General features: G+C 48.7%; 1 protein-coding gene across 5 annotated transcripts in view; it reads right to left on the reverse strand.

Moving 5' to 3' along the window:
- LOC118399705 (plexin-A1-like) overlaps nt 1-27165 on the reverse strand; it is a 365392-nt gene that overhangs the window by 193771 nt on the left and 144456 nt on the right. For all 5 annotated transcript variants that reach the window (XM_052473927.1, XM_052473928.1, XM_052473929.1 and 2 more), the window contains exon 4: nt 2039-2179. In XM_052473927.1, coding sequence (XP_052329887.1) covers nt 2039-2179 — 141 coding nt within the window. The remainder of the gene's footprint in view (nt 1-2038; nt 2180-27165) is intronic.

The raw sequence follows: 27165 nt of genomic DNA on the forward strand, positions 1-27165 counted from the left end.
GTCCATAGCTGTTTAACTCGGACTGTCTCCTCAAGGTTCATACATAAGTTCATACACACACACACACCTTCGGTCAAATTTCCCCTTTAATAATCATGAGAATCATGGCCTTACATTACTGGACCATTTTACCATGCCCCTAAAGAGAGACTCAGAGCAGGGTTCCTGTCGTGTCTGTGTATCTGTCGACCCACCATGGGCCACGCTCCAGTGGATATGTCCAGTGACACTTTAATGTGCTTGGCTTGTCTTGTGGATCCCTGTGGGCTGAGAGCACAGAGGCTGCTGGGGCTCTCCCTGCCATGCAACATCCTCACACACTTATGTGTAACCGGCAAGGCAGTAGAGAGTGTGTGTGCGCGAGAGTGAGAGGGAGAAAGTGAGGGAGAGAGAGAAGAGGGATGGGTATGTGAGTATCAGCGAGTGTGGTGTGGTAAGGGGGTTGGTTATATGGTATATAACAGGGATTGATAGTGGGGTGGCATTAACATGCTCAACGACTCACCCTAAACCCTTAAACCAGCCCTCTCCTTCCATCCCCATCCTCCTCCTCTCCTTCCATCATCCTCCTCCTCCTCTCCTTCCATCATCCTCCTCCTCCTCTCATTCCATCATCCTCCTCCTCCTCCTCTCCTTCCATCATCCTCCTCCTCCTCTCATTCCATCATCACCCTCCTCTCCTTCCATCATCCTACTCCTATCATCCCCCTCCTCTCCTTCCATCATCCTCCTCCTGCTCTCCTTCCATCATCCTCCTCCTCCTATCATCCCCATCCTCTCCTTCCATCATCCTCCTCCTCCTCTCCTTCCATCACCCCCCCTCTCCTTCCATCATCCCCCCTCTCCTTCCATCATCCCCCTCTCCTTCCATCATCCCCCCTCTCCTTCCATCATCCCCCTCCTCTTCTTCCATCATCCTCCTCCTCCTCTCCTTCCATCACCCCCCTCTCCTTCCACCATCCCCTTCTATCACCCCCCTCTCCTTCCGTTATCCCCTTCCTCTCCTTCCATCATCCACCTCCTCTACTTTCCATCATCCCCCCTCTCCTTCCATCATCCCCCTCTTCTTCCATCATCCTCCTCCCCCTCTCCTTCCATCATCCCCTTCTATCACCCCCCCTCTCCTTCCGTCATCCCCTTCCTCTCCTTCCATCAACCACTTTCATCATCCCCCTCCTCTACTTCCACCCGCATCCTTCCACCCAAGATCAAATTCCAGAATATTCCACAATTATCTCACATAGGGCAGTAGAGGTGTAAGAGGATGGGGAGCAAGAGAGAGAAAGAGAATGAAGGGTGAGCTTGAATAAGAATGGTTAAGAGAGAGAGGGAGAGAAAGATGAAAAAGAGAGAGGGGGTAGAGAAAGATGGGAAAGACAGCAGGGTAGAGAAAGATGAAAAAGGCGATAAAAAAAGGGTTAAATCATTTTAAAAATGTATGGGAATGGAATCAATGCAAGCCGGTCCAGAGGGCGGCCCTCAATTTGGGCTTAGAAGGAAGCGTGTCAGAGAGAGAGGAAGGAGGGGGAAAAGAGGAGAGGTGCTAGCTGAGTAGCCGAGACATGGACCAAAAAGAGGGAGGGGGTGTGCGATACGGGTGACCATGGTTTGTAGGGGCCGCGATTTGTGGGGACGGTGGTTTGTGGGGACCCGGGTCAAATGACAAGATCTAATTAAAGGTGTATTTGGTGGGGCGGAAGGTTGTGTGTGTGTGTGTGTGTGTACTAATGAGGCATCGTTAGTCCCCTGTTGACACCTGCCAAAGTCTTTATTTAGATATGCTGTCTGAGGTCTGAGGTGTGTGTGTGTGTGTGTGTGTGTGTGTGTGTGTGTGTGTGTGTGTGTGTGTGTGTGTGTGTGTGTGTGTGTGTGTGTGTGTGTGTGTGTGTGTGTGTGTGTGTGTGTGTGTGTACGCCCATCTGTGTGTGAGTGTGCAATACATATTTGTCAGTGAGTTTGACGTGCTGGAGCGAGTGTGCGTGCGCGCATGCTTTTGTGCATATGTGCCAATGTGCATGCCTGTGTGCATCTGTCTTACCTGTTTGTCGGAGAGTATGTAGATGTGCTGGAGGTCAGGAGAGAAGAGCAGGTCTCGAAGGATGGGGCTGAAGCCATCACTCACAACCAGGTTCTCATAGAGCAGAGCAGGATGCGTGGGACTCACTGAGTTAACCAGGATCTAGACAGAGACACAGAAAGATGGTAGGTTACATACTTGTCCTGTGTTGCTCAGTTGGGTAGTTTTGCCCTTGCAACCCCAAAGATTAATTCCCACTAGGGTCACATAAATGTATGCACTCACTGAACTATACGTTGCTATATATTTAGATCTGAGTCGCTACAGTACTTTATCCAATGTAAAAAAAAACTATTTTCAAATTTTGCAACGGAAGACCGAATCGAATCACATATTTTCAAGTAACTGCATCATGCTATGGGTATGCTTGTAATTGGTAAGGACTGGTGAGTTTTTCAGTATAAAAAATAAACGGAATGGAGCTAAACATAGGCAAAATCCTGGAGCAAAACCTGGTTCAATCTGCTTTCCACCAGACACTGGGATATAAATTCACCTTTCAGCAGGACACTAACCTAAAATACAAGGCCAAAACTACACTGGAGTTGCTTACCAAGAAGACAGTAAATATTTCTGAGTGAAATATTTCTGAGTTTTTACTTAAATCTACTTGAAAATCTATGGCAAGACCCAAAAATGGTTGTATAACAATGATCAACAACCAATTTGACAGAACTTGAATCATGTTTTAAGGAATAAATGGGCAAATGTTGCATAATCGCCAGGGTAGTGGGTTTGATTCCCGGGACCACCCATACGTAGAATGTATGCACACATGACTGTAAGTCGCTTTGGATAAAAGCGTCTGCTAAATGGCATATATTATTCTTTTCTGCAGATCCTCTCAAACTCTGTCAGATTGAATGGGGAGCGTCACTGCACAGCTGTTTTCAGGTCTCTCCAGAGATGTTAGATCGGGTTCAAGTCTTGGCTTTGGCTGGGCCACTCAAAGACAATCAGAGACTTGTTCCCGAAGCCACTCCTGCGTTGTCTTGGCTGTATGCTTAAGGTCGTTGTCCTGTTGGAAGGCGAACATTAGCCCCAAGTCTGAGGTCCTGAGTGCTCTGAAGCAGGTTTTCATCAAGGATCTCTTTGTACTTTGTGCATCTTTCCCATGATCCTGACTAGTCTATCAATCCCTGCCGATGAAAAAATCCCAACAGCATGATGCTTCACCATAGGGATGATGCCATACCTCCTCCAGACGTGACACTTGGCATTCAGGCCGAAGAGTTCAATCTTGTTTTCATCAGCCTACAGAATCTTGTTTCTCATGGTCAGAGTCCTTTAGATGCCTTTTGGCAAACTCCAAGCGGGCTGTCATGTGCCTTTTACTGAGGAGTGGCTTCCGTCTGGCCACTCTACCGTAAAGGCCTGAATGGTGGAGTGCGGCAGAGATGGTTGTCTATCTGGAAGGTTCTCCCATCTCCACAGAGGAACTCTAGAGCTCTGTCAGAGTGACCATCGTCACGTCCTTGACCAAGGCCCTTCCACATCGATTGCTCAGTTTGGCCAAGCGGTCAGCTCTAGGAAGTGTCTTGGTGATTACAAACTTGTTCCATTTAAGAATGATGGAAGCCTCTGTGTTCTTGAGGACCTTCAATGCTGCATACATTTTTTGGTACCCTTCCCCAGTTCTGTGCCTCGACACAATTCTGTCTCGGAGCTCTACGGACACTTCCTTCGACCTCATGGCTTGGTTTTTGATCGGATATGCACAATCAACTATGGGAACTTAATATAGACAGGTGTGCGCCTTTCCAAATCATGTCTATTCAATTGAATTTCCCAGGGGTGGACTCCAAGTTGCAGAAACATCTCAACGATGAACAATTGAAATTGGATGCACCTGAGCTCAATTTCAAATCTAATTACAAAGGGTCTGAATACTTACACAAATCAGCAATTTCTAAAAATCTGTTTTCACTTTGTCATTATGGGGTGTTGTGTAGATTGATTAAGATTTGTTGTATTTAATCCATTTTAAAATAAGGCTGTAACATAACAAATTGTGGAAAAAAGGGGCTGAATATTTTCTGAATGCACTATATACTGTATGTCAACAGCCCTTCCTCGTCGCACATAATTTTTTTCTGAAATAAATTCTTAACAAATATTTGTAATACTATATTGACAGTAAACATGGCAATTAAATTAGACAAGGGGGACACAATTCCCACCTTTTTCATAGTCAATAACTCCAAATTGCTCATATTCTTGCTGAAGGTTGTTGGCAAGATCACTGGTTTAATACGACAAAAACAACCTCATCTGCTAAATAATGCTGCAAATAACTCTATATTGAAAATAGTTTTCAGAGAATAAATTATTAATGTAGGTTCATTATAATTTTTTTTTGCACACTGTCTATCTGGTATTAGAGATAGCAAGCAAGAGAATGGGAGGGCAGGGGGGGGGGTGAGAGACTAAAGGAGGGAGGGGGAAGGGTGAGTTTGAAACATAAGCAACATTTGGCTAATTGAATTAAGACAAGCTTTCTCCTGAGCAGACAGAGGGATTCTGCTAATTAAGGTGTTGGTGAGGAGAGAGACACATTTAACATGGTGTGTAGGTTTATACCAGGGCAGGGAGGCCATCGATACAATAGCCTGCATGCAACAAGGAGACGGTCAATAATTATCACTACAGTTTTTCCATTGTGTCTTTCTGACTTTGAGTGTCTGTTGGTTTCAGAGAATATGTAAGGAAGAGCATAAGATCAGTGGTTTCAATTGAAAATAACTTGATAATTGTAGAGAAAGGAAGAGAAGGATACTGAGAGGCAGAGGTTCCCTGTCTACAAATAGTGTATGTGACACTGAGCTATCTATAGATTAATCCCATCTTCACCCTCATTGTTAACTCCTTTCAAACACACCCGGTAGGACTAGATAAACATAAGACATTGGCATACTGATAAGCACTGAGGGAGTGATAAGGCACCTGCTGTCAGTATTGAATGAAAGCTGCCAGAGTGAATGCATCAAAATCAACTCACCCCTGTCATATGACATGCATACTGTGGCGCTATTGGAGAACATTTAGGGGTGTTCCTCAACATTCTTAACTGGTCCCCTCTTCAAGTCTACTTTCCTTCATCTGATTCAAACTTCCAAAAACCTTGAAAAATGTACAGCGCTTAGCCATTCAGTATTTAAAACCTAATTGTTTTAGGACTATGGACAGCAGGTATAATTTCTGCATTTGACATGCCTTTTAGCCAATGGATGTGACCCTATTCCCAAAATGGCACCCTATTCCATATATAGTGCACTGTTGTGCACTGTTGACTAGAGCCATATGGGTGTAGGTCAAAAGTAGTACACTATATAGGGTACTATTTTGGACAGACTGAAATTCTGCCTCTAGCCTATGAGTCATCCATTGTGCCATCATCCAGAGAAGTCCCTATGTAGTGCACTACTTTTGATCAGGGTTCAGAGTGTACTATTTATGGAATAAGGTGTCATTGAGGATGCGGCCCAGCTTTCCCTGACAGGTTCCTGTATATTTAAACACCACCTACCTACAGTACAACACACTACTGAGACAACTGGTAGACTGTGTGTGTGTGTGTGTGTGTGTGTGTGTGTGTGTGTGTGTGTGTGTGTGTGTGTGTGTGTGTGTGTGTGTGTGTGTGTGTGTGTGTGTGTGTGTGTGTGTGTGTCCTCAGCCTTTGCTATGGGGCTACTGACAGTCTGGTTCTCTGTAGGTGTTAGTTTTGGGAGCTGCATGGCGTCCCAAACTTCTTTGATGTTACAAAAGGAGGTGGGGAGGTTAGCTAGTTCAGGAGCCACAGACAAACTTGCGGAAACACGCTCACACAGAGAAACCACACACACACCTAATACACTTGTGCACACACATTTGTCCAATCCCTTGCAATCCCCTCTCCTGCTCCCCTGACTGGAGCACAGTCTTGACATAACTGGGTCTCTCCATGCATAATAGCAGATCAGGCACATTCCACCCTTTGATGTTACAAGGGGGAGATGAAGTGAAGATGTGGCACATCCCGCTCTGAGAGGAACAATTGAGACCGAAGGAGGAGAGGAAGAAAGGAGTGAATGGGAGAGTGGTGGTAATTCCAGTCCCCTGTACAAGAGGAGAGAGGTTGACTGATGACTGGCGTGAGTCCTCGAAGGGAGACAAGGAAATGAGACAAGGAAAGGGAGGTGATGGAAGGAGGCCACGGCAGAGCATTCAGACACAGCCCATGTCGAAACACAGCCCATGTCGAAACACAGCCCATGTCGAAACACAGCCCATGTCGAAACACAGCCCATGTCGAAACTCAGCCCATGTCGAAACTCAGCCCATGTCGAAACTCAGCCCATGTCGAAACTCAGCCCATGTCGAAACTCAGCCCATGTCGAAACTCAGCCCATGTCGAAACACAGCCCATGTCGAAACACAGCCCATGTCGAAACACAGCCCATGTCGAAACTCAGCCCATGTCGAAACTCAGCCCATGTCGAAACTCAGCCCATGTCGAAACTCAGCCCATGTCGAAACTCAGCCCATGTCGAAACTCAGCCCATGTCGAAACTCAGCCCATGTCGAAACTCAGCCCATGTCGAAACTCAGCCCATGTCGAAACTCAGCCCATGTCGAAACTCAGCCCATGTCGAAACTCAGCCCATGTCGAAACTCAGCCCATGTCGAAACTCAGCCCATGTCGAAACTCAGCCCATGTCGAAACTCAGCCCATGTCGAAACAGCAATGTGAACTTGAGAAAGCAGTCAATAGTGGTTTTAGCAATGAAACTGAACAGGCGAGGGAAGGAGGCCGGGAAAGAGGGAGATAAAAAATGCAAATATTTTGTCTCACATCCCTCTTTCCCTTTCACCATCTCTCAACTCTGTCCATCTCTCATAACTCAGTCACGTCCTCTAAGTGATGAACTCAAAGACAATTGAATTACTTGCATCCAGTCTTGCTCCGAGCTTCATAGAACTGCAGTAGACGCATCACTCACTGAGGTGGCAGAACACTGTGAGCCATTGCAGCCCTTGCAAAAGGGGGGTGGGACTCAATTTACTGGTGAGAGTCAGAAGAGTAGACTACACAAGGTACAATTTTGAAATATGTTTTTTGCATCAGCAGTTTCTCTCTGATAATCACTAAATTACCCCATCTCAGCAAAAAAATAGATTGGTAAGTTAGTCTAGAGGCCAACTATCTAACTTGAAGTAGGCCTAATCATGGTCGCATTGATTTTGTTAGTCACTCTCACTCAGAAATCATTTAAAAAGTGCAAACATTTCTCTCCACCCTGTGGCAAAATGTGTAGAATTGCAGCAAATTAGCTGTAAAACTTAATTTTCTCTCTGTGAGCAACTGCAGCCCTTCATGAGTTCAGATTTTTTGTGGCCCCCACCCCAGTCGAAGCTGTAGGTTAATAGGAAATTAAACTTGTTACGCAGCTTATACTGGCCGAAATAAGTCTCTCACACACACACACAATCTCGTTAGTATGGCTGAGTGGCGAGAAGCAAATACTAAAGACCAGAGGCAGCACTACAGATGAACAACCTCTACAGTCCCACTTCTCTCAGACAGTACACACACACACACACACACACACACACACACACACACACACACACACACACACACACACACACACACACACACACACACACACACACACACACACACACACACACACACACACACACACACACACAAAAACACCTCAGACACAAACAGTGGGACAGGCAGAGCTTTACCGATAATGAAGAGAGAACACACAAACACAGTCTTATGGTCTGTGAAGCGACCAAAGTCAACATCCTCTTTTCTCTCACATGCTTGTTCAGAGGCTTCTCATGTGTATTCTAGCTACTCCTGTGCCAGCCATAAACCAACGCTTCATCAATCAAACAAAATACTATTACTTTGGCAATCATTCCATTAAAGCCTTTTCAATTCAATGGAATTTACTTGTGGATATGAACATGGGAGGGAGAAATACAATGGCTCAGTCCATCGCTGCTTGATGTGAGTCTCAGCTGTGTATAGTGAGTCTCAGCTGTGTATAGTTTATACTAGGCATCTGTCTAAAGAGAGAGAGAAAGGTTTTACAGAGGGCTCACTGTAAATCAAAAAGATCCCCTCTTATCTATACCCACCACTGTGTGGAGGGTGATTGCACACACACACGTGATGCGTATCGCCGACACAGAAACAGAAATAAATATGTTAAATATAAAAGGCTGGTAAATATAAATATAATAATAATAAATATGTTCACACACACACACAATCTCTTTATTCATATATATGGACGTGGCCTTTCACATCCGGTGCGGGTAAAAACTACAGTGTTAATCCCAAATCTACAGTAACATGACTAGGGCCAGGTTCTTAAAGGAGCCACAGTAACATGACTAGGGCCAGGCATTTAAAGGAGCCACAGTAACATGACTAGGCCCAGACTCTTTCACAGTAACATGACTAGGGCCAGGCTCTTAAAGGAGTCACAGTAACATGACTAGGGCCAGGCTCTTAAAGGAGCCACAGTAACATGACTAGGGCCAGGCTCTTAAAGGAGCCACAGTAACATGACTAGGGCCAGGCTCTTAAAGGAGCCACAGTAACATGACTAGAGCCAGGCTCTTAAAGGAGCCACAGTAACATGACTAGGGCCAGGCACTTAAAGGAGCCACAGTAACATGACTAGGGCCAGGCTCTTAAAGGAGCCACAGTAACATGACTAGAGCCAGGCTCTTAAAGGAGCCACAGTAACATGACTAGGGCCAGGCATTTAAAGGAGCCACAGTAACATGACTAGGCCCAGACTCTTAAAGGCTCCACATACACACACATTGGACGTATTCATTTTTACATCTCTCAGGTTTAGCCAGCAACTGTGTGTGTGCGTGCGTGTGTGTGTGTGTGTCAAGACAAGCACAGGGCCAAGCACATCCCGGTGGGCGGGCGGGCGGGTGCGCACGCGCTCACACGCTCACACGCTCACACACACACACACACACACACACACACACACACACACACACACACACACACACACACAAGGCTCTCTCCACCGCTGAAGCGGCAGCACTAAACGTTTTGGCAGCAAATTATGACTATCCTTCAACATTATGGCTTTTACTCCGCGTGTTCCCCGTAAACACCTCTCCATCTCTCCTTCCACTTTCCTTTGCATCCCTCCCTTGCTCCCTCTGAAATGAAATGCCCCCGCCGCCGCCGTTAAGTATGTGTAGTGAGTCTTTCGACGCAGCGCATTTCAACTTCCAATGAAAGCTAAATCACACTAACTCAATAATCGACATGCATGCTGCAGACACACACAGAACAGATTTTAAAGAGGCTCTTCACAATGTATAATTTCAGAGCACAGCCAAAAGATTCCAGCACACAGACAGAATATAGGTTCCAAACTGGTGCGCGCAAGTTCAATATTAAGGAAAAAGAACACTGGTAGGTGCTATGCTAGCAGCAAATGGGTGCAATGCTATGCTAACTGGGCTGCCTTAGAAATCAAATCAAATATTATTTGTCACATGCGCTGAATGCTACAGGTGTAGACCTTACAATGAAATGTCTACTTTCAAGCCCTCAACAATGCAGCTTTAAGAAAAAGTGTTAAGTAAAAAGATAGGTAAAAAATTACAAATAAAAGTAACAAGTAATTAAAGAGCAGCAGTAAAATAACAATACCGAAGATATATACAGGGGGTACCGGTGCAGAGTCATTGTGCGGGGGCACAGGTCAATCGAGGTAATTGAGGCAATCTGTACATGTAGGTAGAGTTAAAGCGCAAAGATAAGAAACAGAGAGTATCAGCAGCGTAAAGTAGAGGGCGGGGGGGGGGGCAATGCAAATAGTCTGGGTAGCCATTTCAATAGCTGTTCAGGAGCTTATGGCTTTGGGGTAAAAGCTGTTAAGAAGCATTTTGGACCGAGACTTGGCGCTCCGGTATCGCTTGCCATGTGGAAGCTGAGAGAACAGTCTGTGACTAGGGTGTCTGAAATCTGACTATTTTTAGGGCCTTTTTTTGACATCGCCTGGTATAGAGGTCCTGGATGGCAGGAAGCTTTGCCCCAGTGATGTACTGGGCCGTACGCACTACCCTCTGTAGTGCCTTGCGGTTGGAGGCCGAGCAGTTGCCATACCAGGCAGTGATGCAACCAGGATGCTCTAGATCAGGGGTGGGCAACTCCAGTCCTCGGGGCCTGATTGGTGTCACACTTTTTCTACATCCCTAGCAAAAACAGCTGATTCATCAAATTGCAATTTAAACTGAAGATCATGATTAGGTGATTATTGGACTCCAGGGTGTTAGCTGGGGCTGGGGCAAAACTGTGACACGAATCAGGCCCCCGAGCACTGGAGTTGCCCACCCCTGCTTTAGACGGTCCCTGCTTTAGACAGTGCAGCTGTAGAACCTTTTGAGGACCAGAAGACCCATGGCAATTTTTTTCAGTCTAGAATAGGCTTTGTCCTGCCCTCTTTACGACTGTCTTGGTTTGTTTGGACCATAATAGTTTGTTAGTGATGTGGACGCCAAGGAACTTGAAGCTCTCATCCATCTCCACTACAGCCTCGTCGATGAGAATGGGGACGTGCTCGGTCCTCCTTTTCCTGTAGTCCACAATCATCCCCTTTGTCTTGATCACATTGAGGGAGAGGTTGTTGTCCTGGCACCACACGGCCAGGTCTCTGACCTCCTCCAAATAGGCTGTCTCATCATTGTCGGTGATCAGGCCTACCACTGTTGTCTCATCAACAAACCTAATGGTGTTGGAGTCGTGCCTGGCCATGCAGTCATGAGTGATAAGGGAGTAGAGGAGGGGACTAAGCACACACCCCTCCTATGCACGCACCCTTGGGGGGCCCAAGTGTTGAGGATCAGCGTGGCGAATGTGTTACCTACCCTTACCACCTGGGGGCGGCACATCAGGAAGTCCAGTATCCAGTTGCAGAGGGAGGAATTCACTCCCAGGGTCCTTCGCTTAGTGATGAGCTTTGAGGGTACTATGGTGTCGAAAGCTGAGCTGTGGTCTATGAATAGCATTCTCACATAGGTGTTCCTTTTGTCCAGGTGTGAAAGGACAGTGTGGAGTGCAATAGAGATTGCATCATCTGTGGATCTGTTGGGGTGGTATACAAATTGGAGTAGGTCTCGAGTTTCTGGGATAATGGTGCTGATGTGAGCCATGACCAGCCTTTCAAAGCACTTCATGGCTACAGACGTGAGCATTACGAGTCAGTAGACATTTTGGCAGGTTACGTTAGTTTTCTTGGTCAAAAGGATAATGGTGGTCTGCTTGAAACATGTTGGTATTACATACTCAGACAGGGAGAGGTTGAAAATGTTAGTGAAGATACTTGCCAGTAGGTCAGCGCACGCTCGGAGTACACGTCCTGGTAATCAGTCTGGCCCTGCGGCCTTGTGAATGTTGACTTGTTTAAAGGTCTTACTCACATCTGCTGTGGAGAGCGTGATCACACAGTCGTCCGGAACAGCTGGTGCTCTCATGCATGTTGCAGTGTTACTTGCCTCGAAGCGAGCAAAGAAGTAATGTGGCTTGTCTGGTAGGCTTGTGTCACCAGGCAGCTCTCAGCTGTGATTCCCTTTTGTAGTCTGTAATCGTTTGCAAGCCCTGCCACATCCAATCAGCATCACAGCCGGTGTAGTACGATTCGATCTTAGTCCTGTATTGATGCTTTGCCTGTTTGATGGTTCATCGGAGGGCATAGAGAGATTTCTTATATGCTTCTGAGTTGGAGTCCCGCTCCTTGAAAGCGGCTGCTCTAACCTTTAGCTCAGTGCGGATGTTGCCTGTAATCCATGGCTTCTGGTTGGGGTATGTACGTACAGTCACTGTGGTCATCGATGCACTTATGATGAAGCCAGTGACTGATTGGTGTAGTCCTCAATGCCATCGGAAGAATCCCGGAACATATTCCAGTCTGTGCTAGCAAAACAGTCCTGTAGCTTAGCGTCTGCTTCATCTGACCACTTTTTTATTGACCGAGTCACTTGTGCTTCCTGCTTTAGTTTTTACTTGTAAGCAGTAATCAGGAGGATATAATTATGGTCAGATTTGCCAAATGGAGGGTGAGAGAGAGCTTTGTACGCATCTCTGTGTGTGGAGTAAAGGTGGTCTAGAGTGTTTTTCCCTCTGGTTGCACATTTAACATTTTGCGCACCAGCTGTTGTTTACAAATATACATAGACTGTCAACCCCGATCTTACCGGAGGCGGCTGTTCTATCCTGCCGATACAGTATATAACCTGCCAGCTGTATGTTATTCATGTCATCGTTCAGCCACTACTCGGTGAAACACAAGATATTACACTTTTTATGTCCCATTAGTAGTATATACATGATCGTAGTTTGTCTATTTTATTATCCAATGATTGTACGTTGGCTAATAGGACCGATGTTAAAGGCAGATTATCCACTCCCCGTCGGATCCTTACAAAGCACCCCGACAAACATCCCTGATAGCAATAGCTCTTTCTCCTGAGAATTGCGGGGATGAGGGCCTTACCGGGTATCTGAAGTAAATCCTTCGTGTCCGACTCATTAAAGAAAAAATCTTCCAGTACAAGATGAGTAATATAGAAGCTATTTTTGGTCATAAAAAACGGTGGCAGAAACATTATGTACAAAGTAAGTTACAAATAACGTGAAAAAAACACACAATAGCACAATCGGTTAGGGACCGGAAAACGGCAGCCATCAGCTCTGGCATGATTATCATGTGCATGCTATGCTAGCGGCCAGGCTAGTTGGGCTACCATAGAAAACCAGTGGGTGCTATGCTAGCAGCTAGGCTGGCTGGGCTACCATAGAGAACCAGTCGGGGCAATGCTAGCTGTTCTGGATGCTAGGCTATGTGGCCTTATCAGAGTCAGGAAAGATAAACCATAGGTTGGGCAGAGCCGCAAAGGCATCGAGGGGCGACAGATGAGACACCACTAGTTACATTGGCACCATTAGAGAGACAACACACAAGACGACACAGTGGCACCACTCGCTCAGCGTGTTATTGTATTCATGAATGTCTAGCTCACACATGTTCCATAGGCAATGTGTAGAACTATATTAACATAGACTGGAATGGATATTACCTAGATCAGTAATGACACATTCATAAACAAGTGTTTCTGGGTGGGAGCATAGAGTAAGATTGTACCAATCTAGATCAGTATTAACTGAGGGACTGCTATAGAAGTAAATATAAATAATGTATCTCAATGGGGTCTACTCTCAGTGGCTTCCTCAGGGAGTGGGGTGTGTGGTGATTACATGGCCACTGTTGTGACTAATAGCTCTAAGAGAAGCAGACATCTGTTATACTGCTACAGAATGGTATACACACTTTTCCCAGGGATTGTGATGGATGCAGAGGAAAATCAGAAGGGTGGAGTGAAAAAGAAGAGAAGAGGAACAGGACGAAAAAGGAACGGGAGAAGAATCCAACATTGTTTACCACTGCATGTGTTGTGTGTTCAGCGTTGTACTCTTGTTTTGATCAATTCTGTCACCAGACCACACCAAGTTAACCCGAAGTGGGCCAAGCCATTCCAAAACCACAGCTCATTCCAAAACCAACTCTCTCTCGCTGCTCAGTCTTTTCTCTCCTCCATGCCGCTTTCTTCCCTTCTCTCCCTGTACTTTGTTTTGCTCTCATTCACTCCCTTGACTCCTCAATACATTTTTCCCTCTTTCCCACTCCCTTGACTACCCAATAAATCTGTCCCACTTTTCCACTCCCCAATAAATCTTTCCCACTCCCCAATAAATCTTTACCCGATTCCCCAATACATTTTTCCCTCTTTCCCACTCCCTCGACTCCCCAATACATTTTTCCCTCTTTCCCACTCCCTCGACTCCCCAATACATTTTTCCCTCTTTCCCACTCCCTCGACTCCCCAATACATTTTTCCCTCTTTCCCACTCCCCTCCCCAATACATTTTCTTTCCCACTCCCTCGACTCCCCAATACATTTTCCCTCTTTCCCACTCCCTCGACTCCCCAATACATTTTCCCTCTTTCCCACTCCCTCGACTCCCCAATACATTTTCCCTCTTTCCCACTCCCTCGACTCCCCAATACATTTTCCCTCTTTCCCACTCCCTCGACTCCCCAATACATTTTTCCCTCTTTCCCACTCCCTCGACTCCCCAATACATTTTCCCTCTTTCCCACTCCCTCGACTCCCCATACATTTTCCCTCTTTCCCACTCCCTCGACTCCCCAATACATTTTTCCCTCTTTCCCACTCCCTCGACTCCCCAATACATTTTCCCCTTTTCCCCTCTTTCCAATACATTTTTCCCTCTTTCCCACTCCCTCGACTCCCCAATACATTTTCCCTCTTTCCCACTCCCTCGACTCCAATACATTTTCCCTCTTTCCCACTCCCTCGACTCCCCAATACATTTTTTCCCTCTTTCCCAATACATTTCCCCTCTTTCCCTCGACTCCCCAATACATTTTCCCTTCTTTCCCATTTCCCTCTTTCCCACTCCCTCGACTCCCCAATACATTTTCCCTCTTTCCCACTCCCTCGACTCCCCAATACATTTTCCCTCTTTCCCACTCCCTCGACTCCCCAATACATTTTCCCTCTTTCCCAATCCCTCGACTCTACAACAAATCTTTCCCTCACCCAGTCTTCCAGAAACACGGGAGAATAATCCTGACCAGTACGGAAATCACAGCCACAGAAAACCGAGAGAGATGGAGAGAGAGTGAGAGAGAAGCAGAGACAGCGAGAGAGAAGCAGAGACAGTGAAAGAGAAGCAGAGACAGTGAGAGACAGCGAGAGAGACAGGAGGGGAAAAATAAAGAGTGCAGCCAAAACAGAAAGAGAGGTCAATAACTTTGTGAGGCATGTTCTGTCTTTACTGGAGGCAAGAGGATTCAGATAGACTAGACAGCGTGGGTTTCCTAACTTAGACCCAAATCACCCAGCAGCCACCACAACAATATCAATGTGTTACAAGCCGTTTTATAACTAAATGTGGTTTCGGTAAAATAATATTATATGGTGTACTATAACTTTGTGCTGTGTGTATGTGTTTGTGTGTCTATGTTGAGAACCCATTTACCTCCATCCACCAACCTACCTACGCTGTTCTCTCTGAAACACACACACACACAGATCTAATCAATCAATAACTTAAGCAGCAGGCATCCATTTAATTTGGCCAACATTTGGAACCTGATCAGGGTTCTACAATATCTGAAAGCCAAGCTGCCCCACCCATCCCTCTACCTGCACAAGGGAATGATTCCTATAACCCCCTCTTTCTCTCCCCATCTTGCTCTTGCCCTAACTCTTCATACCTCCTAGCTCAAGGTGTGGTTACTGCTATAGAAGGAGAGAAAGGCCAAGGGGTTGAAGGAGAAGTCTGTGCACAACATTCTACCCACAATGTGGGGTTACAGCTTAAGAGGGTATGAACGATGCTGAATGGGTGTAGACAAAGAAGGACTCTCCAGTAGGTACCAAAACATTCAAAGATAATTTTCTCAAAAGTGAGATTATAAGTTTAGCGACTTTCAAAGCAGAATTACTTTTCCATTTTACCTCAGATGCAGTGTATGATGTACCATGTTGTAGCTCTGTATCTCTGCTTTAATCCAATGTAAAAAACACTATTTCAAATGTTGCTAGCGGTCGGTCAAATATGACGCCTCTGTGAAAAGGTTTTGCTCTAGGATGCCCACAGAGAGGGGGGGGCTATCTGTTGTTCCATGTAGTGAATGTTATTCAATGTGTTTGTATGGGCTAATAGCAGTAAGGGCAGATAAAATGTTTCAATTACTTTTTTGAATGTTTTTTTTATTTTTTTACACTTCGAAGGATCTTAAAATCCAAATCAAATAGCAAAGTTATCCTTGGTACGACCTTCTTAAAACAATTCCACATAGCTTAGTAAACCCCCCCTCCACCGGCTTCAACAGGGCTTAGAATGTTTATTGCTAAAAATAAGGGGTTAAATACATGGGGACTACATGTTATTTAATGTTGTGAATCTGTTAGTCAATGGGCTAAAAATAGTAGTCCGTCTGTGTGGCAGATTATATTGTTTAAATACTTCAAGGGGTTTTATGGGTTAACTAGGTCTATTAATGAGGACGTAATAATGGCAAACGTGTGTGCGTTTGTCCGTCTGCATGCATCCATATATAGTAACACACACACACACACACACACACACACACACACACACACACACACACACACACACACACACACACACACACACACACACACACACACACACACACACACACACACACAAAGTGGAGGGTAATTGCTCCAAATGACCGATAATGTATGATCTCCAAGCGTGAAAAAGGGCCAGACTATTCTCTTTAGCCCATCCATCCATCCAGACTTCCCCAGGTGAACCTTCCCACTCTGAACAGATTTGACAGCCCAGGGGGAACGTCCCTGTCTTGGGCGTGGCCCTAGTGCCCAACTAACACACTACTAGGGCATCTGCTACTGCTATGACAAGAGGATGACTTCCTTTCTCTTTTCCCTCACTCATTCTCTTTCTCCACACAAACATCCTTTCTCTCGTTCTCTGCATCTCTCTCATTTCTCCCTCTCCTCCTATCCTTCCTTCACTCTCTCCTTCCCTCTCTCTCCAATACTTTCCTAACAGCCCAGAGGGAGACCATTGGCTGCTGCCCACCAAATACATCTAACATGGCTCAGGGCTGTGCCAAAGGACATGAAGAGCAAGAGAGCGAGAGAGCGAGAGAGCGAGAGAGAGAGAGAGAGAGAGAGAGCGACAAGCAACGGAGGCAGCCAAGCGAGCAATGCAGAAAAAAAATATCTCGCCGCTTACAAGTTGAATTGTAGTAGAGAGGGGAGGAGAGGGGAAGGGCGAAACAAAGAGAGAGGAAGGAGGGTGAAGGGAGAGGGCAGGTGAATGAGTGAAGGAGTAATGTGAAAGCTAATGAGTGTGCACAGAGAAAGGGAAAAGGAGAAATCCATCTAAAAGTGAGAGAAAGTGTGTTGTTTCGGAGGAAAAGTTTGCGCTCTATGTTTTGTGAATGTGAAAGAGAGGAAAAGCTGCAAGAAAGAGAGAAATCATTATATAAATCCTAGAAATTAGTGAAAGGGCTCATCAATCTCCTTCCTTGTCAACGTGGGAAAACCATGGCTCTAACATTGCTGTAACATCAGGTCAACCTGGGAAAGCCATCAATGGCCATGACAGGCCCCAGGAGAACCCCTCCCTAAATGGACCCGGTTACTGACTTAAATAGAGAGAAACCTACCATTAATACACTCACTGGACTGAAATCACAAACACACGTCTGCATGTTTTATGACTGAGTGTGGGGGGCGGGGGGATGGGGTATGGTGTGTTTGTGTGTCGGCCTGTGTAGGCCGTCCGTCCCTGTGCGTCCGTCCGTCTCGGCCTCTGCGTCCTCCTTCGACCCCTGCGTCCGCCTCCGCCCCTGCGTCCTCCTCCGCCCCTGCGTCCGCCTCCGCCCCTGCGTCCTCCTCCGCCCCTGCGTCCTCCTCCGCCCCTGCATCCTCCTCCGCCTCTGCGTCCTCCTCCGTCTCTGCGTCCTCCTTCGACCCCTGCGTCCACTTCGACCCCTGCGTCCTCCTCCGCCCCTGCGTCCTCCTTCGACCCCTGCGTCCGCCTTCGACCCCTGCGTCCGCCTTCGACCCCTGCGTCCTCCTCCGACCCCTGCGTCCTCCTCCGACCCCTGCGTCCTCCTCCGCTCCTGCGTCCTCCTACGACCCCTGCGTCCTCCTCCGCCCCTGCGTCCTCCTTCGGCCCCTGCGTCCGCCTCCGCCCCTGCGTCCGCCTCCGCCCCTGCGTCCGCCTCCGCCCCTGCGTCCCTCTCCGCCCCTGCGTCCCTCTCCGCCCCTGCGTCCCTCTCCGCCCCTGCGTCCGTCTCCGCCCCTGCGTCTCTCTCCGCCCCTGCGTCTCTCTCCGCCCCTGCGTCTCTCTCCGCCCCTGCGTCCCTCTCCGCCCCTGCGTCTGTCTCTGTCCGCCCCTGCGTCCGCCTCCGCCCCTGCGTCCGCCTCCGCCCCTGCGTCCGCCTCCGCCCCTGCGTCCGCCTCCGCCCCTGCGTCCGCCTCCGCCCCTGCGTCCGCCTCCGCCCCTGCGTCCGCCTCCGCCCCTGCGTCCGCCTCCGCCCCTGCGTCCGCCTCTGCCCCTGCGTCTGTCCCTGTGTCCGCCTCTGCCCCTGCGTCCGTCTCCGCCCCTGCGTCTGCCTCCGCCCCTGCGTCCGCCTCCGCCCCTGCGTCCGCCTCCGCCCCTGCGTCCGCCTCCGCCCCTGCGTCCGCCTCCGCCCCTGCGTCCGCCTCCGCCCCTTCGTCTGTCCCTGTGTCCGCCTCTGCCCCTGCGTCTGTCTCCGCCCCTGCGTCTGTCCCTGTGTACGCCTCCGCCCCTGCGTCTGTCTCTGCCCCTGCGTCTCTCTCTGCCCCTGTGTCTGTCTCCGCACCTGCGTCTGTCTCCGCCCCTGCGTCTGTCTCTGCCCCTGCGTCTGTCTCTGCCCCTGTGTCTCTCTGCCCCTGTGTCTGTCTCCGCCCCTGCGTCTGTCTCCGCCCCTGCGTCTGTCTCCGCCCCTGCGTCTGTCTCCGCCCCTGCGTCTGTCTCCGCCCCTGCGTCTGTCTCCGCCCCTGCGTCTGTCTCCGCCCCTGCGTCTGTCTCTGTCCACCTCCGCCCCTGCGTCTGTCTCCGCCCCTGCGTCCGCCTCTGTCCCTGTGTCCGCCTCTGCCCCTGCGTCTGTCTCCGCCCCTGCGTCCGCCTCCGCCCCTGCGTCGCCCCTTCCGCCCCTGCGTCTGTCTCCGCCCCTGCGTCTGTCTCCGCCCCTGCGTCTGTCTCTGTCCACCTCCGCCCCTGCGTCTGTCTCCGCCCCTGCGTCCGCCTCTGCCCCTGCGTCTGTCTCCGCCCCTGCGTCCGCCTCTGCCCCTGCCCCTGTGTCCGCCCCTGCGTCTGTCTCCGCCCCTGCGTCTGTCTCTGTCCCTGTGTCCGCCTCCGCCCCTGCGTCCGCCTCCGCCCCTGCGTCTGTCCCTGCGTCCGCCTCCGCCCCTGCGTCTGTCTCTGCGTCTGTCTCTGTCCCTGCGTCTGTCTGTCTAACATGGTGGCATTTAGCAGATGTGTGTTATTAACATGACTTATTATGAGATAATGCATCTAAAATTATGCTGACATACACACCAAACAAATGCTGACTGGCAGACACAGAAAGTCACATCATTGACTCCCATTTCCTAATTTTAGAACCCCATTTCACAAAACAAATGTGACTGTCTACACCCTTGTGCAATCATTGATGTGAGCAGTGTGTGTGTGTGTGTGTGTGTGTGTGTGTGTGTGTGTGTGTGTGTGTGTGTGTGTGTGTGTGTGTGTGTGTGTGTGTGTGTGTTTCCCTTGTGCTACTCAAGATCTCTTGTATACACAGCATTGTCTTTAAGACCATGAGCTGAGTGGACTAAAGACATGTCAGTGTAGCTTACTGGTTCATATTGAGTCTATTTATATAGACAGTCTCCCAGACTGGAACATATTTACACTGCTAATGTAAGACGGGTGAAAAGGAAGGACAAATGAAGCAGACACACAGACTCTGAAGGCTTGCAGTGGGCAGCACCTGTGGTCACCAGGTGGGAGACAGATGCTCCTTCCACCTCTGGTTTGGCCTGTAGCCATGACAACACACATCAGGCCAGGACCACCGGGGTCGCTATGGAAGGGGTTGCTGGTATCAGTCTCTGTCCTCCCCCCACAATCATCCTCCCCAGTCTTCCCTGTTGTGACGAGGGCCCACGAGGGGTCCATGTGCAACACGGGATGAACCAGGTTCACCCTTCCTGTTTTTGAGGGGTTTACCAAACCTCCATGATATGGTGGGGCCTTGTGCTCTGCCTGGGTCACTACACACTTCCCAAGGTATCATTGACATGTTGATTTTCCTGTAATTAAAAGGGGGTTTGATGTGGAATTTTCTGTAACATGCAAAGTGTGTAAAGGAACCATGGTCATGTATTTTGTACTCAACAGGCTAACTTTTTCATCATGGGGAATTGTGAAACTGTCTTCCGGACAAGAAAAACGTGTTGAACACTTATGAGTAAGTCTCAGGTTAATCTCATCCAAACATTGCTATGCTGAATCCTTACAGTCAATGGGCTGGTCCCGATGACACTGTCCAACCATTAAAGCCTGACCCTACAGACAGAAGAATCACCCGAGAGGACAATGCGGAGAACACTGTTGCTCATTCAAGACCGACGGACTGTGTTCGCAATACATCCCGGGTGGTCAGAGAAAGAACTAAACCAACTCTAATAGACTATCTTCCTGGACTGAGAACCAAGAGAGGAAGACGTGGGTATCACTCCTTCAGCGGTGAGCTATTTCCTGCTCGCTGGCCTCAACTCCACTGGCGAGAGAGAGACCACCATCCAATAACCACTCATCCAATCCTGACGGAATCCACATCGACACACAACTAACCTCCCTGTTACATTGTTACTATTCTATGAGAGTGGCATTGTGTGTGTAACATAGGAAACAGAGACAGGGAAGAGAAGTGAGAGAAACAAAACCAAAATGCAAGACAAACTAAAAACCAACCCAATGAAAGCAGAGAAGAAAACAGATTATTCTAGTGAGAGAAAAGGACGCATAAAACACTGATGTGATGTAACATGATATGATGGTAGCTCTCCATCTTGTGCTCCCTCATTCTCACGACCCAAAGCAGGCCACTGTCTCCTCAATAAGATGTATAGCAACAATGACAGGCAGGGGACAGCAGTCACACACACACATTTGCAATTGTATGTACAAACATAGTATCAAGCTCACAAACACGCCACTGAGGGGGTAACAGAGGAAATAAGCATACGATGCCAAGTTAGAGAACAGGAAGTGACATTGCCATCATGGCCTCTGTACCCAGTCATCAGGGCTGAAGGAGACAAACCGGGCGAGACACCATTAATACGTCCGCTTGCCCGTCACCTCTCTGAAAGGACACACAACGGGATGGGACGGGACGCTCTCATCACTACGCATTTTAATCTCTCCAGTCCCCTGCTCCTCCTCCTCTCCTCTCACATTCTGTTCATCTTTAGTTCTTTATCTTCTGCCCATCCTTCCCTTGGTGTGTTGTTGTATTTGAGACCTGTGTCTTAAGCCAGGTTAAAACAAAATCACTAAAAATAGAGATGTGTGTCAATGTATGTGGCCCTCGGGTTTGAGATATCTGCTATAAGCAGAGGGCTTCCCTACAAAAATCTCACATGCATTGAACTACACCCACACTTGCATGAACCCAGAGGATAGGAGAATTGGGAGACAGAGCGAGACAGAACGAAAGCGAGAGCAAGCAAAGGGGGGAGGAGAGAGCGAGAGAGAGGGGGAGAGAGAGGAGAGAGAGAGAGAGAGAGGGGGAGAGAGAGGGGGAGAGAGAGGGGAGAGAGAGGGGGACAGAGGGGGAGAGAGGGGGAGAGAGGGGGGGAGAGAGGGGGAGAGAGAGGGGGAGAGAGAGGAGGGAGAGAGAGGGGAGAGAGGGGGAGAGAGAGGGGGAGAGAGTTGCAGTTGCATGCCGTTCAAGTGTATTCCTCTATGAATCAGAGGAAGGACACACACAAACCAAAGAGCTAGGGATTGATTGGGGTTGCCTGGTGTCAATTAGAGTCCCAAAGCCAAACTGGTGCAACAGAGAAAGAGATTTACAGCAATGATTAAGCTCTAGCAGCTGTAGCCATTTAAACACAACACAAGAATGGGAAACTCTATACACACACACACACACACACACACACACACACACACACACACACACACACACACACACACACACACACACACACACCTTAGTGCTTTCAGAGAGAACATCACACACACAGCATTCACAGACAGCTCATCATGGTAAATGTCTACTTGAATTAATTCAATCAAGCTTGATTGATTATTCAAATAGTTAGACAACATGTTGATGGCATTATGTTGAAGTACAAGTCAATGCAGATCATTAATGAAACGCCAACGTTGTCTTGTGCTCATTGATTTTTAGTTGTCATGTTAAAGCGTGCATACATCTGGCCGTAGATAAAGGTATTTGTACCTATGTGTCGGTACATGCAAAGTCACAGAGACCCACTGCCTATAAAACACTAGTAAAGACCTTACAAGGTAACCACAGGTCCCTGTTAGCTGACTACTGTCCCTCTCTCCCCTCACCAGCCTCCACTGCCCCCCTCCTCCCTCCCTCCCTCCTCCACCATCAGGGTAAAACAGTCCCCCTGGGTCCATGAGGAACCAATACACAAACTAACTACCAGCATCAACACACCAGATTAAAATACAAACACTTCAGAATAGAGATGGAATTACAGATGGTCTAGGATGAAAGTGTTAAAACAGTGACTTGGTAGTTCCTCTCCTGGGAGAAGAAAAAGGTTCAAGAAAAGCAAAAAACTCATTTCTGCAGCTGTAATGTTCTGTAATGTTGTTTATGAAGCTGATAAGTGGAAAAGTGGATTGGTGAAATATGCTTGTTGTTAATCATGGAAAACTGGCTGTAATTAGAACATCTGTCTGACTGGAGATGTTGACTTTACAGAGTGTGTTTCTTCATTGCAAGTGGTCTCTAACATTAAATTAAATACACACAGATACACACACACACGCCATGTTCCACAAAACAGAAGACTATCCATATAGATTGGGACATAAATGTGTCATCCAGGCCTGGTCCTGAAATACAGCACAAGGAGACACATGTGCCTAGGCCTGGACGATATCCAATACAGACATGTATAATATCTCACAAAAATGTAGCGCAAGAATGGGGTGTTTATGACTGTTTATGTCCGCTTGTTCTCATGTTGTCTTTTTGGTCTCGTATGTGTGTGTGTGTGTGTGTGTGTGTGTGTGTCGGTCGGTCTGTGTGTGTCGGTCAGTCTGTGTGTGTGTGTCATTCGGTCGGTCTGTGTGGGTCGGTTGGTCTGTGTGTGCCCGGTCTGCGTGTGGGTCGGTCGGTCTGTGTGTGTCGGTCGGCCTGTGTGTGTGTGTCGGTCTGTGTGTGTGTGTCGGTCTGTGTGTGTCGGTCGGTCTGTGTGTGTGTGTCGGTCAGTTTGTGTGTGTCTGTGTGTCGATAGTTCGGTCTGTGTGTGTGTCGGTTGGTCAGTCTGTGTGTGTCAGTCGGGCAGTCTGTGTAAGTTGGTCGGTCTGTGTGTGTGTGTGTGTCGGTCGGTCAGTCTGTGTGTGTGTGTCGCTCTGTGTGTGTGTGTCGGTCTGTGTGTGTCGGTCGGTCTGTTTGTGTCGGTCTGTGTGTGTCGGTCGGTCAGTTTGTGTGTGTCGGTGTGTCGATAGTTCGGGCTGTGTGTGTGTCGGTCTGTGTGCGTGTGTGTCGGTCTGTGTGTGGCGGTCGGTCTGTGTGTGTGTGTGTGTGTGTGTGTGTCGGTTTGTGACCGACCGGCACACACGGTCGGTCGGTGTGTGTGTGTCGGTCAGTCGGTGTGTGTGTGTCGGCCTGTGTGTGTGTGTGTCGGTCGATCTGTCTGTGTGTGTGTGTCGGTCTGTGTGTGTGTGTCGGTCTGTGTGTGTCTGTCGGTCTGTGTGTGTCTGTCGGTCTGTGTGTGTCTGTCGGTCTGTGTGTGTGTGTCGGTCAGTTTGTGTGTGTCGGTGCGTCGATAGTTCGGTATGTGTGTGTGTCGGTCTGTGTGCGTGTGTCGGTCGGTCTGTGTGTGTGTGTCGGTCGGTCAGTTTGTGTGTGTCTGTGTGTCGATAGTTCGGTCTGTGTGTGTGTCGGTCGGTCAGTCTGTGTGTGTCAGTCGGGCAGTCTGTGTAAGTTGATCGGTCTGTGTGTGTGTGTCGGACAGTCAGTCTGTGTGTGTGTGTGTCGGTTGGTCTGTGTCTTTCGTTTGGTCTGTGTTGGTCGGTCTGTGTGTGTGTGTGCCGGTCGGTCAGTCTGTGTGTGTGTGGGTCTGTGTGTGTGTTTGTGTGTGTGTGTGTCGGTCGATCAGTCAGGCCGTGTGTGTGTCGGTCGGTCAGTCTGTGTGTGTGTGTCGGTCCGTCAATCTGTGTGTGTGTGTGTGTGTCGGTCGGTCAGTCTGTGTGTGTGTGTGTGTCGGTCGGTCAGTCTGTGTGTGTGTGTGTGTCGGTTGGTCAGTCTGTGTGTGTGTGTGTGTCGGTCGGCCAGTCTGTGTGTGTGTGTGTGTCGGTCGGTCGGTCTGTGTGTGTGTCGGTCCGTCAATCTGTGTGTGTGTGTCAGTCGGTCAGTCTGTGTGTGTGTGTGTCGGTCGGTCAGTCTGTGTGTGTGTGTGTGTGTGTGTGTGTGTGTGTGTGTGTGTGTTGGTCGGTCAGTCTGTGTGTGTGTCGGTCGGTCAGTCTGTGTGTGTGTGTGTCGGTCGGTCAGTCTGTGTGTGTGTGTGTCGGTCGGTCAGTCTGTGTGTGTGTGTCGGTCGGTCAGTCTGTGTGTGTGTGTCGGTCGGTCAGTCTGTGTGTGTCGGTCGGTCAGTCTGTGTGTGTGTGTCGTTGGGTCAGTCTGTGTGTGTGTGTGTCGGTCGGTCAGTCTGTGTGTCGGTCGGTCAGTCTGTGTGTGTGTGTCTTTCGGTCAGTCTGTGTGTGTGTGTGTGTGTGTGTGTGTGTGTGTGTGTGTGTGTGTGTGTGTGTGTGTGTGTGTGTGTGTGTGTGTGTGTGTGTGTGTGTGTGTGTGTGTCGGCCTGTGTGTGTGTGTCGGCCTGTCTGTCTGTGTGTGTGTGTGTCGGTCCGTCAATCTGTGTGTGTGTGTGTCAGTCGGTCAGTCTGTGTGTGTGTGTGTGTCGGTCGGTCAGTCTGTGTGTGTGTGTGTGTGTGTGTGTGTCGGTCGGTCAGTCTGTGTGTGTGTGTGTCGGTCGGTCAGTGTGTGTGTCGTTGGGTCAGTCTGTGTGTGTGTGTCTTTCGGTCAGTCTGTGTGTGTGTGTGTGTGTGTCGGCCTGTGTGTGTGTGGGTCGGTTGGTCAATCTGTGTGTGTGTGTGTGTGTGTGTGTGTGTGTGTGTGTGTGTGTGTGTGTGTGTGTGTGTGTGTGTGTGTGTGTGTGTGTGTGTGTGTGTGTCGGCCTGTCTGTCTGTGTGTGTGTGTCGGTCCGTCAATCTGTGTGTGTGTGTGTGTGTGTGTGTGTGTGTGTGTGTGTGTGTGTGTGTGTGTGTGTGTGTGTGTCGGTCGGTCGGTCGGTCAGTCTGTGTGTGTGTGTGTGTGTGTGTCGGTCGGTCAGTCTGTGTGTGTGTCGGTCAGTCTGTGTGTGTGTGTGTGTCGGTCGGTCAGTCTGTGTGTGTGTGTCGGTCGGTCAGTCTGTGTGTGTCGGTCGGTCAGTCTGTGTGTGTGTGTGTCGGTCGGTCAGTCTGTGTGTGTGTGTCTTTTGATCAGTCTGTGTGTGCGTGTCGGCCTGTGTGTGTGTGGGTCGGTTGGTCAGTCTGTGTGTGTGTGTCGGCCTGTGTGTGTATGTCGGCCTGTCTGTCTGTGTGTGTGTGTGTGTGTGTGTGTATGTGTTGGTCGGTCTGTGTGTGTTGGTCGGTCTGTGTGTGTGTGTGTCGGTCGGTCTGTGTGTCGGTCTGTGTGTGTGTCGGTCGGTCAGTGTGTGCCGGTCGGTCTGTATGTTGGTGGATCTGTGTCGGTCGGTCTACCTGTGTGTGTGTGTGTGTGTGCGTCGGTCTGTGTGTGTGTGTCGATCGGTTGGTCAGTCTCTGGTGTGTGTGTGTGTGTGTGTGTGTGTGTGTGTGTGTGTGTGTGTGTGTGTGTGTGTGTGTCTGTCTGTGTGTCGGTCGGTCTGTGTGTTTCAGTCGGTCGGTCTGTTTGTGTCGGTTGGTCGGTCTGCATGTGTAAGTTGCGTGTTGGTCTGTGTGTCAGTCTGTCTGGCAGCTAACGGCTTTGAACCCCTCTTACATCTGTCCAGTCGTTTCAGATCTGCAAACAGACTCACATTGTCTCAATGTGAACGTTTGCAGGCCTTAGCGGAAAACCACTCGCAGAATCCACTACAGACATTTAAAGCCACAGCAATATCCCCTAGCCTAACCGTCCAATTTCACCAGGCAAATTAACAAGGAAATTCACTCAAGTGGCCCAGTCTCAGAACCTAATTGTCGAAGGTTGTGTCCCAAATGGCACCCTATTTCTACATAGTGCACGACCTGCGACCAGAGCCAAATGGGAAAAATCTACAGGCAAAGGTCAAAAGTGGGGCAATATAATAGCGTGCCATTTGACACAGTAGAGGTCTAAAGCACCTAAAGAGAAAGGTGCCCTCAATTTCCAATGGCCGGCCCTGCCGAATGCCTTCAGTTCTTCAACTGTGATGGGAAATACACTGCTCACAAAAATAAAGGGAACACTAAAATAACACATCCTAGATCTGAATGAATGAAATATTCTTATTAAATACTTTTTTCTTTACATAGTTGAATGTGCTGACAATGAAATGACACAAAAAATATCAATGGAAATCAAATGTATCAACCCATGGAGTTCTGGATTTGGAGTCACACTCAAAATTAAAGTGTAAAACCACACTACAGGACCAACCGCACCAGCATATGATCTCACAAGGGGTCTGAGGATCTCATCTCGTTACCTAATGGCAGTCAAGCTACCTCTGGCGAGCACATGGAGGGTTGTGCGGCCCCCCAAAGAAATGCCACCCCACACCATGACTGACCCACTTCCAAACCGGTCATGCTGGAGGATGTTGCCGGCAGCAGAACGTTCTCCACGGCGTCTCCAGACTCTGTCACATCTGTCACATGTGCTCAGTGTGAACCTGCTTTCATCTGTGAAGAGCACAGGGTGCCAGTGGCGAATTTGCCAATCTTGGTGTTCTCTGGCAAATGCCAAACATCCTGCACGGTGTTGGACTGTAAGCACAACCCCCACCTGTGGATGTTGGGCCCTCATACCACCCTCATGGAGTATGTTTCTGATCGTTTGAGCAGACACATGCACATTTGTGGCCTGCTGGAGATCATTTTGCAAGGCTCTGGCAGTGCTCCTCCTGCTCCTCCTTGCACAAAGGCGGAGGTAGTGGTCCTTGCTGCTGTGTTGTTGCCCTCCTACGGCCTC

This window comes from Oncorhynchus keta, chromosome 21 (assembly GCF_023373465.1).
Source record: "Oncorhynchus keta strain PuntledgeMale-10-30-2019 chromosome 21, Oket_V2, whole genome shotgun sequence".
NCBI classification, from domain to species: Eukaryota; Metazoa; Chordata; class Actinopteri; order Salmoniformes; family Salmonidae; genus Oncorhynchus; species Oncorhynchus keta.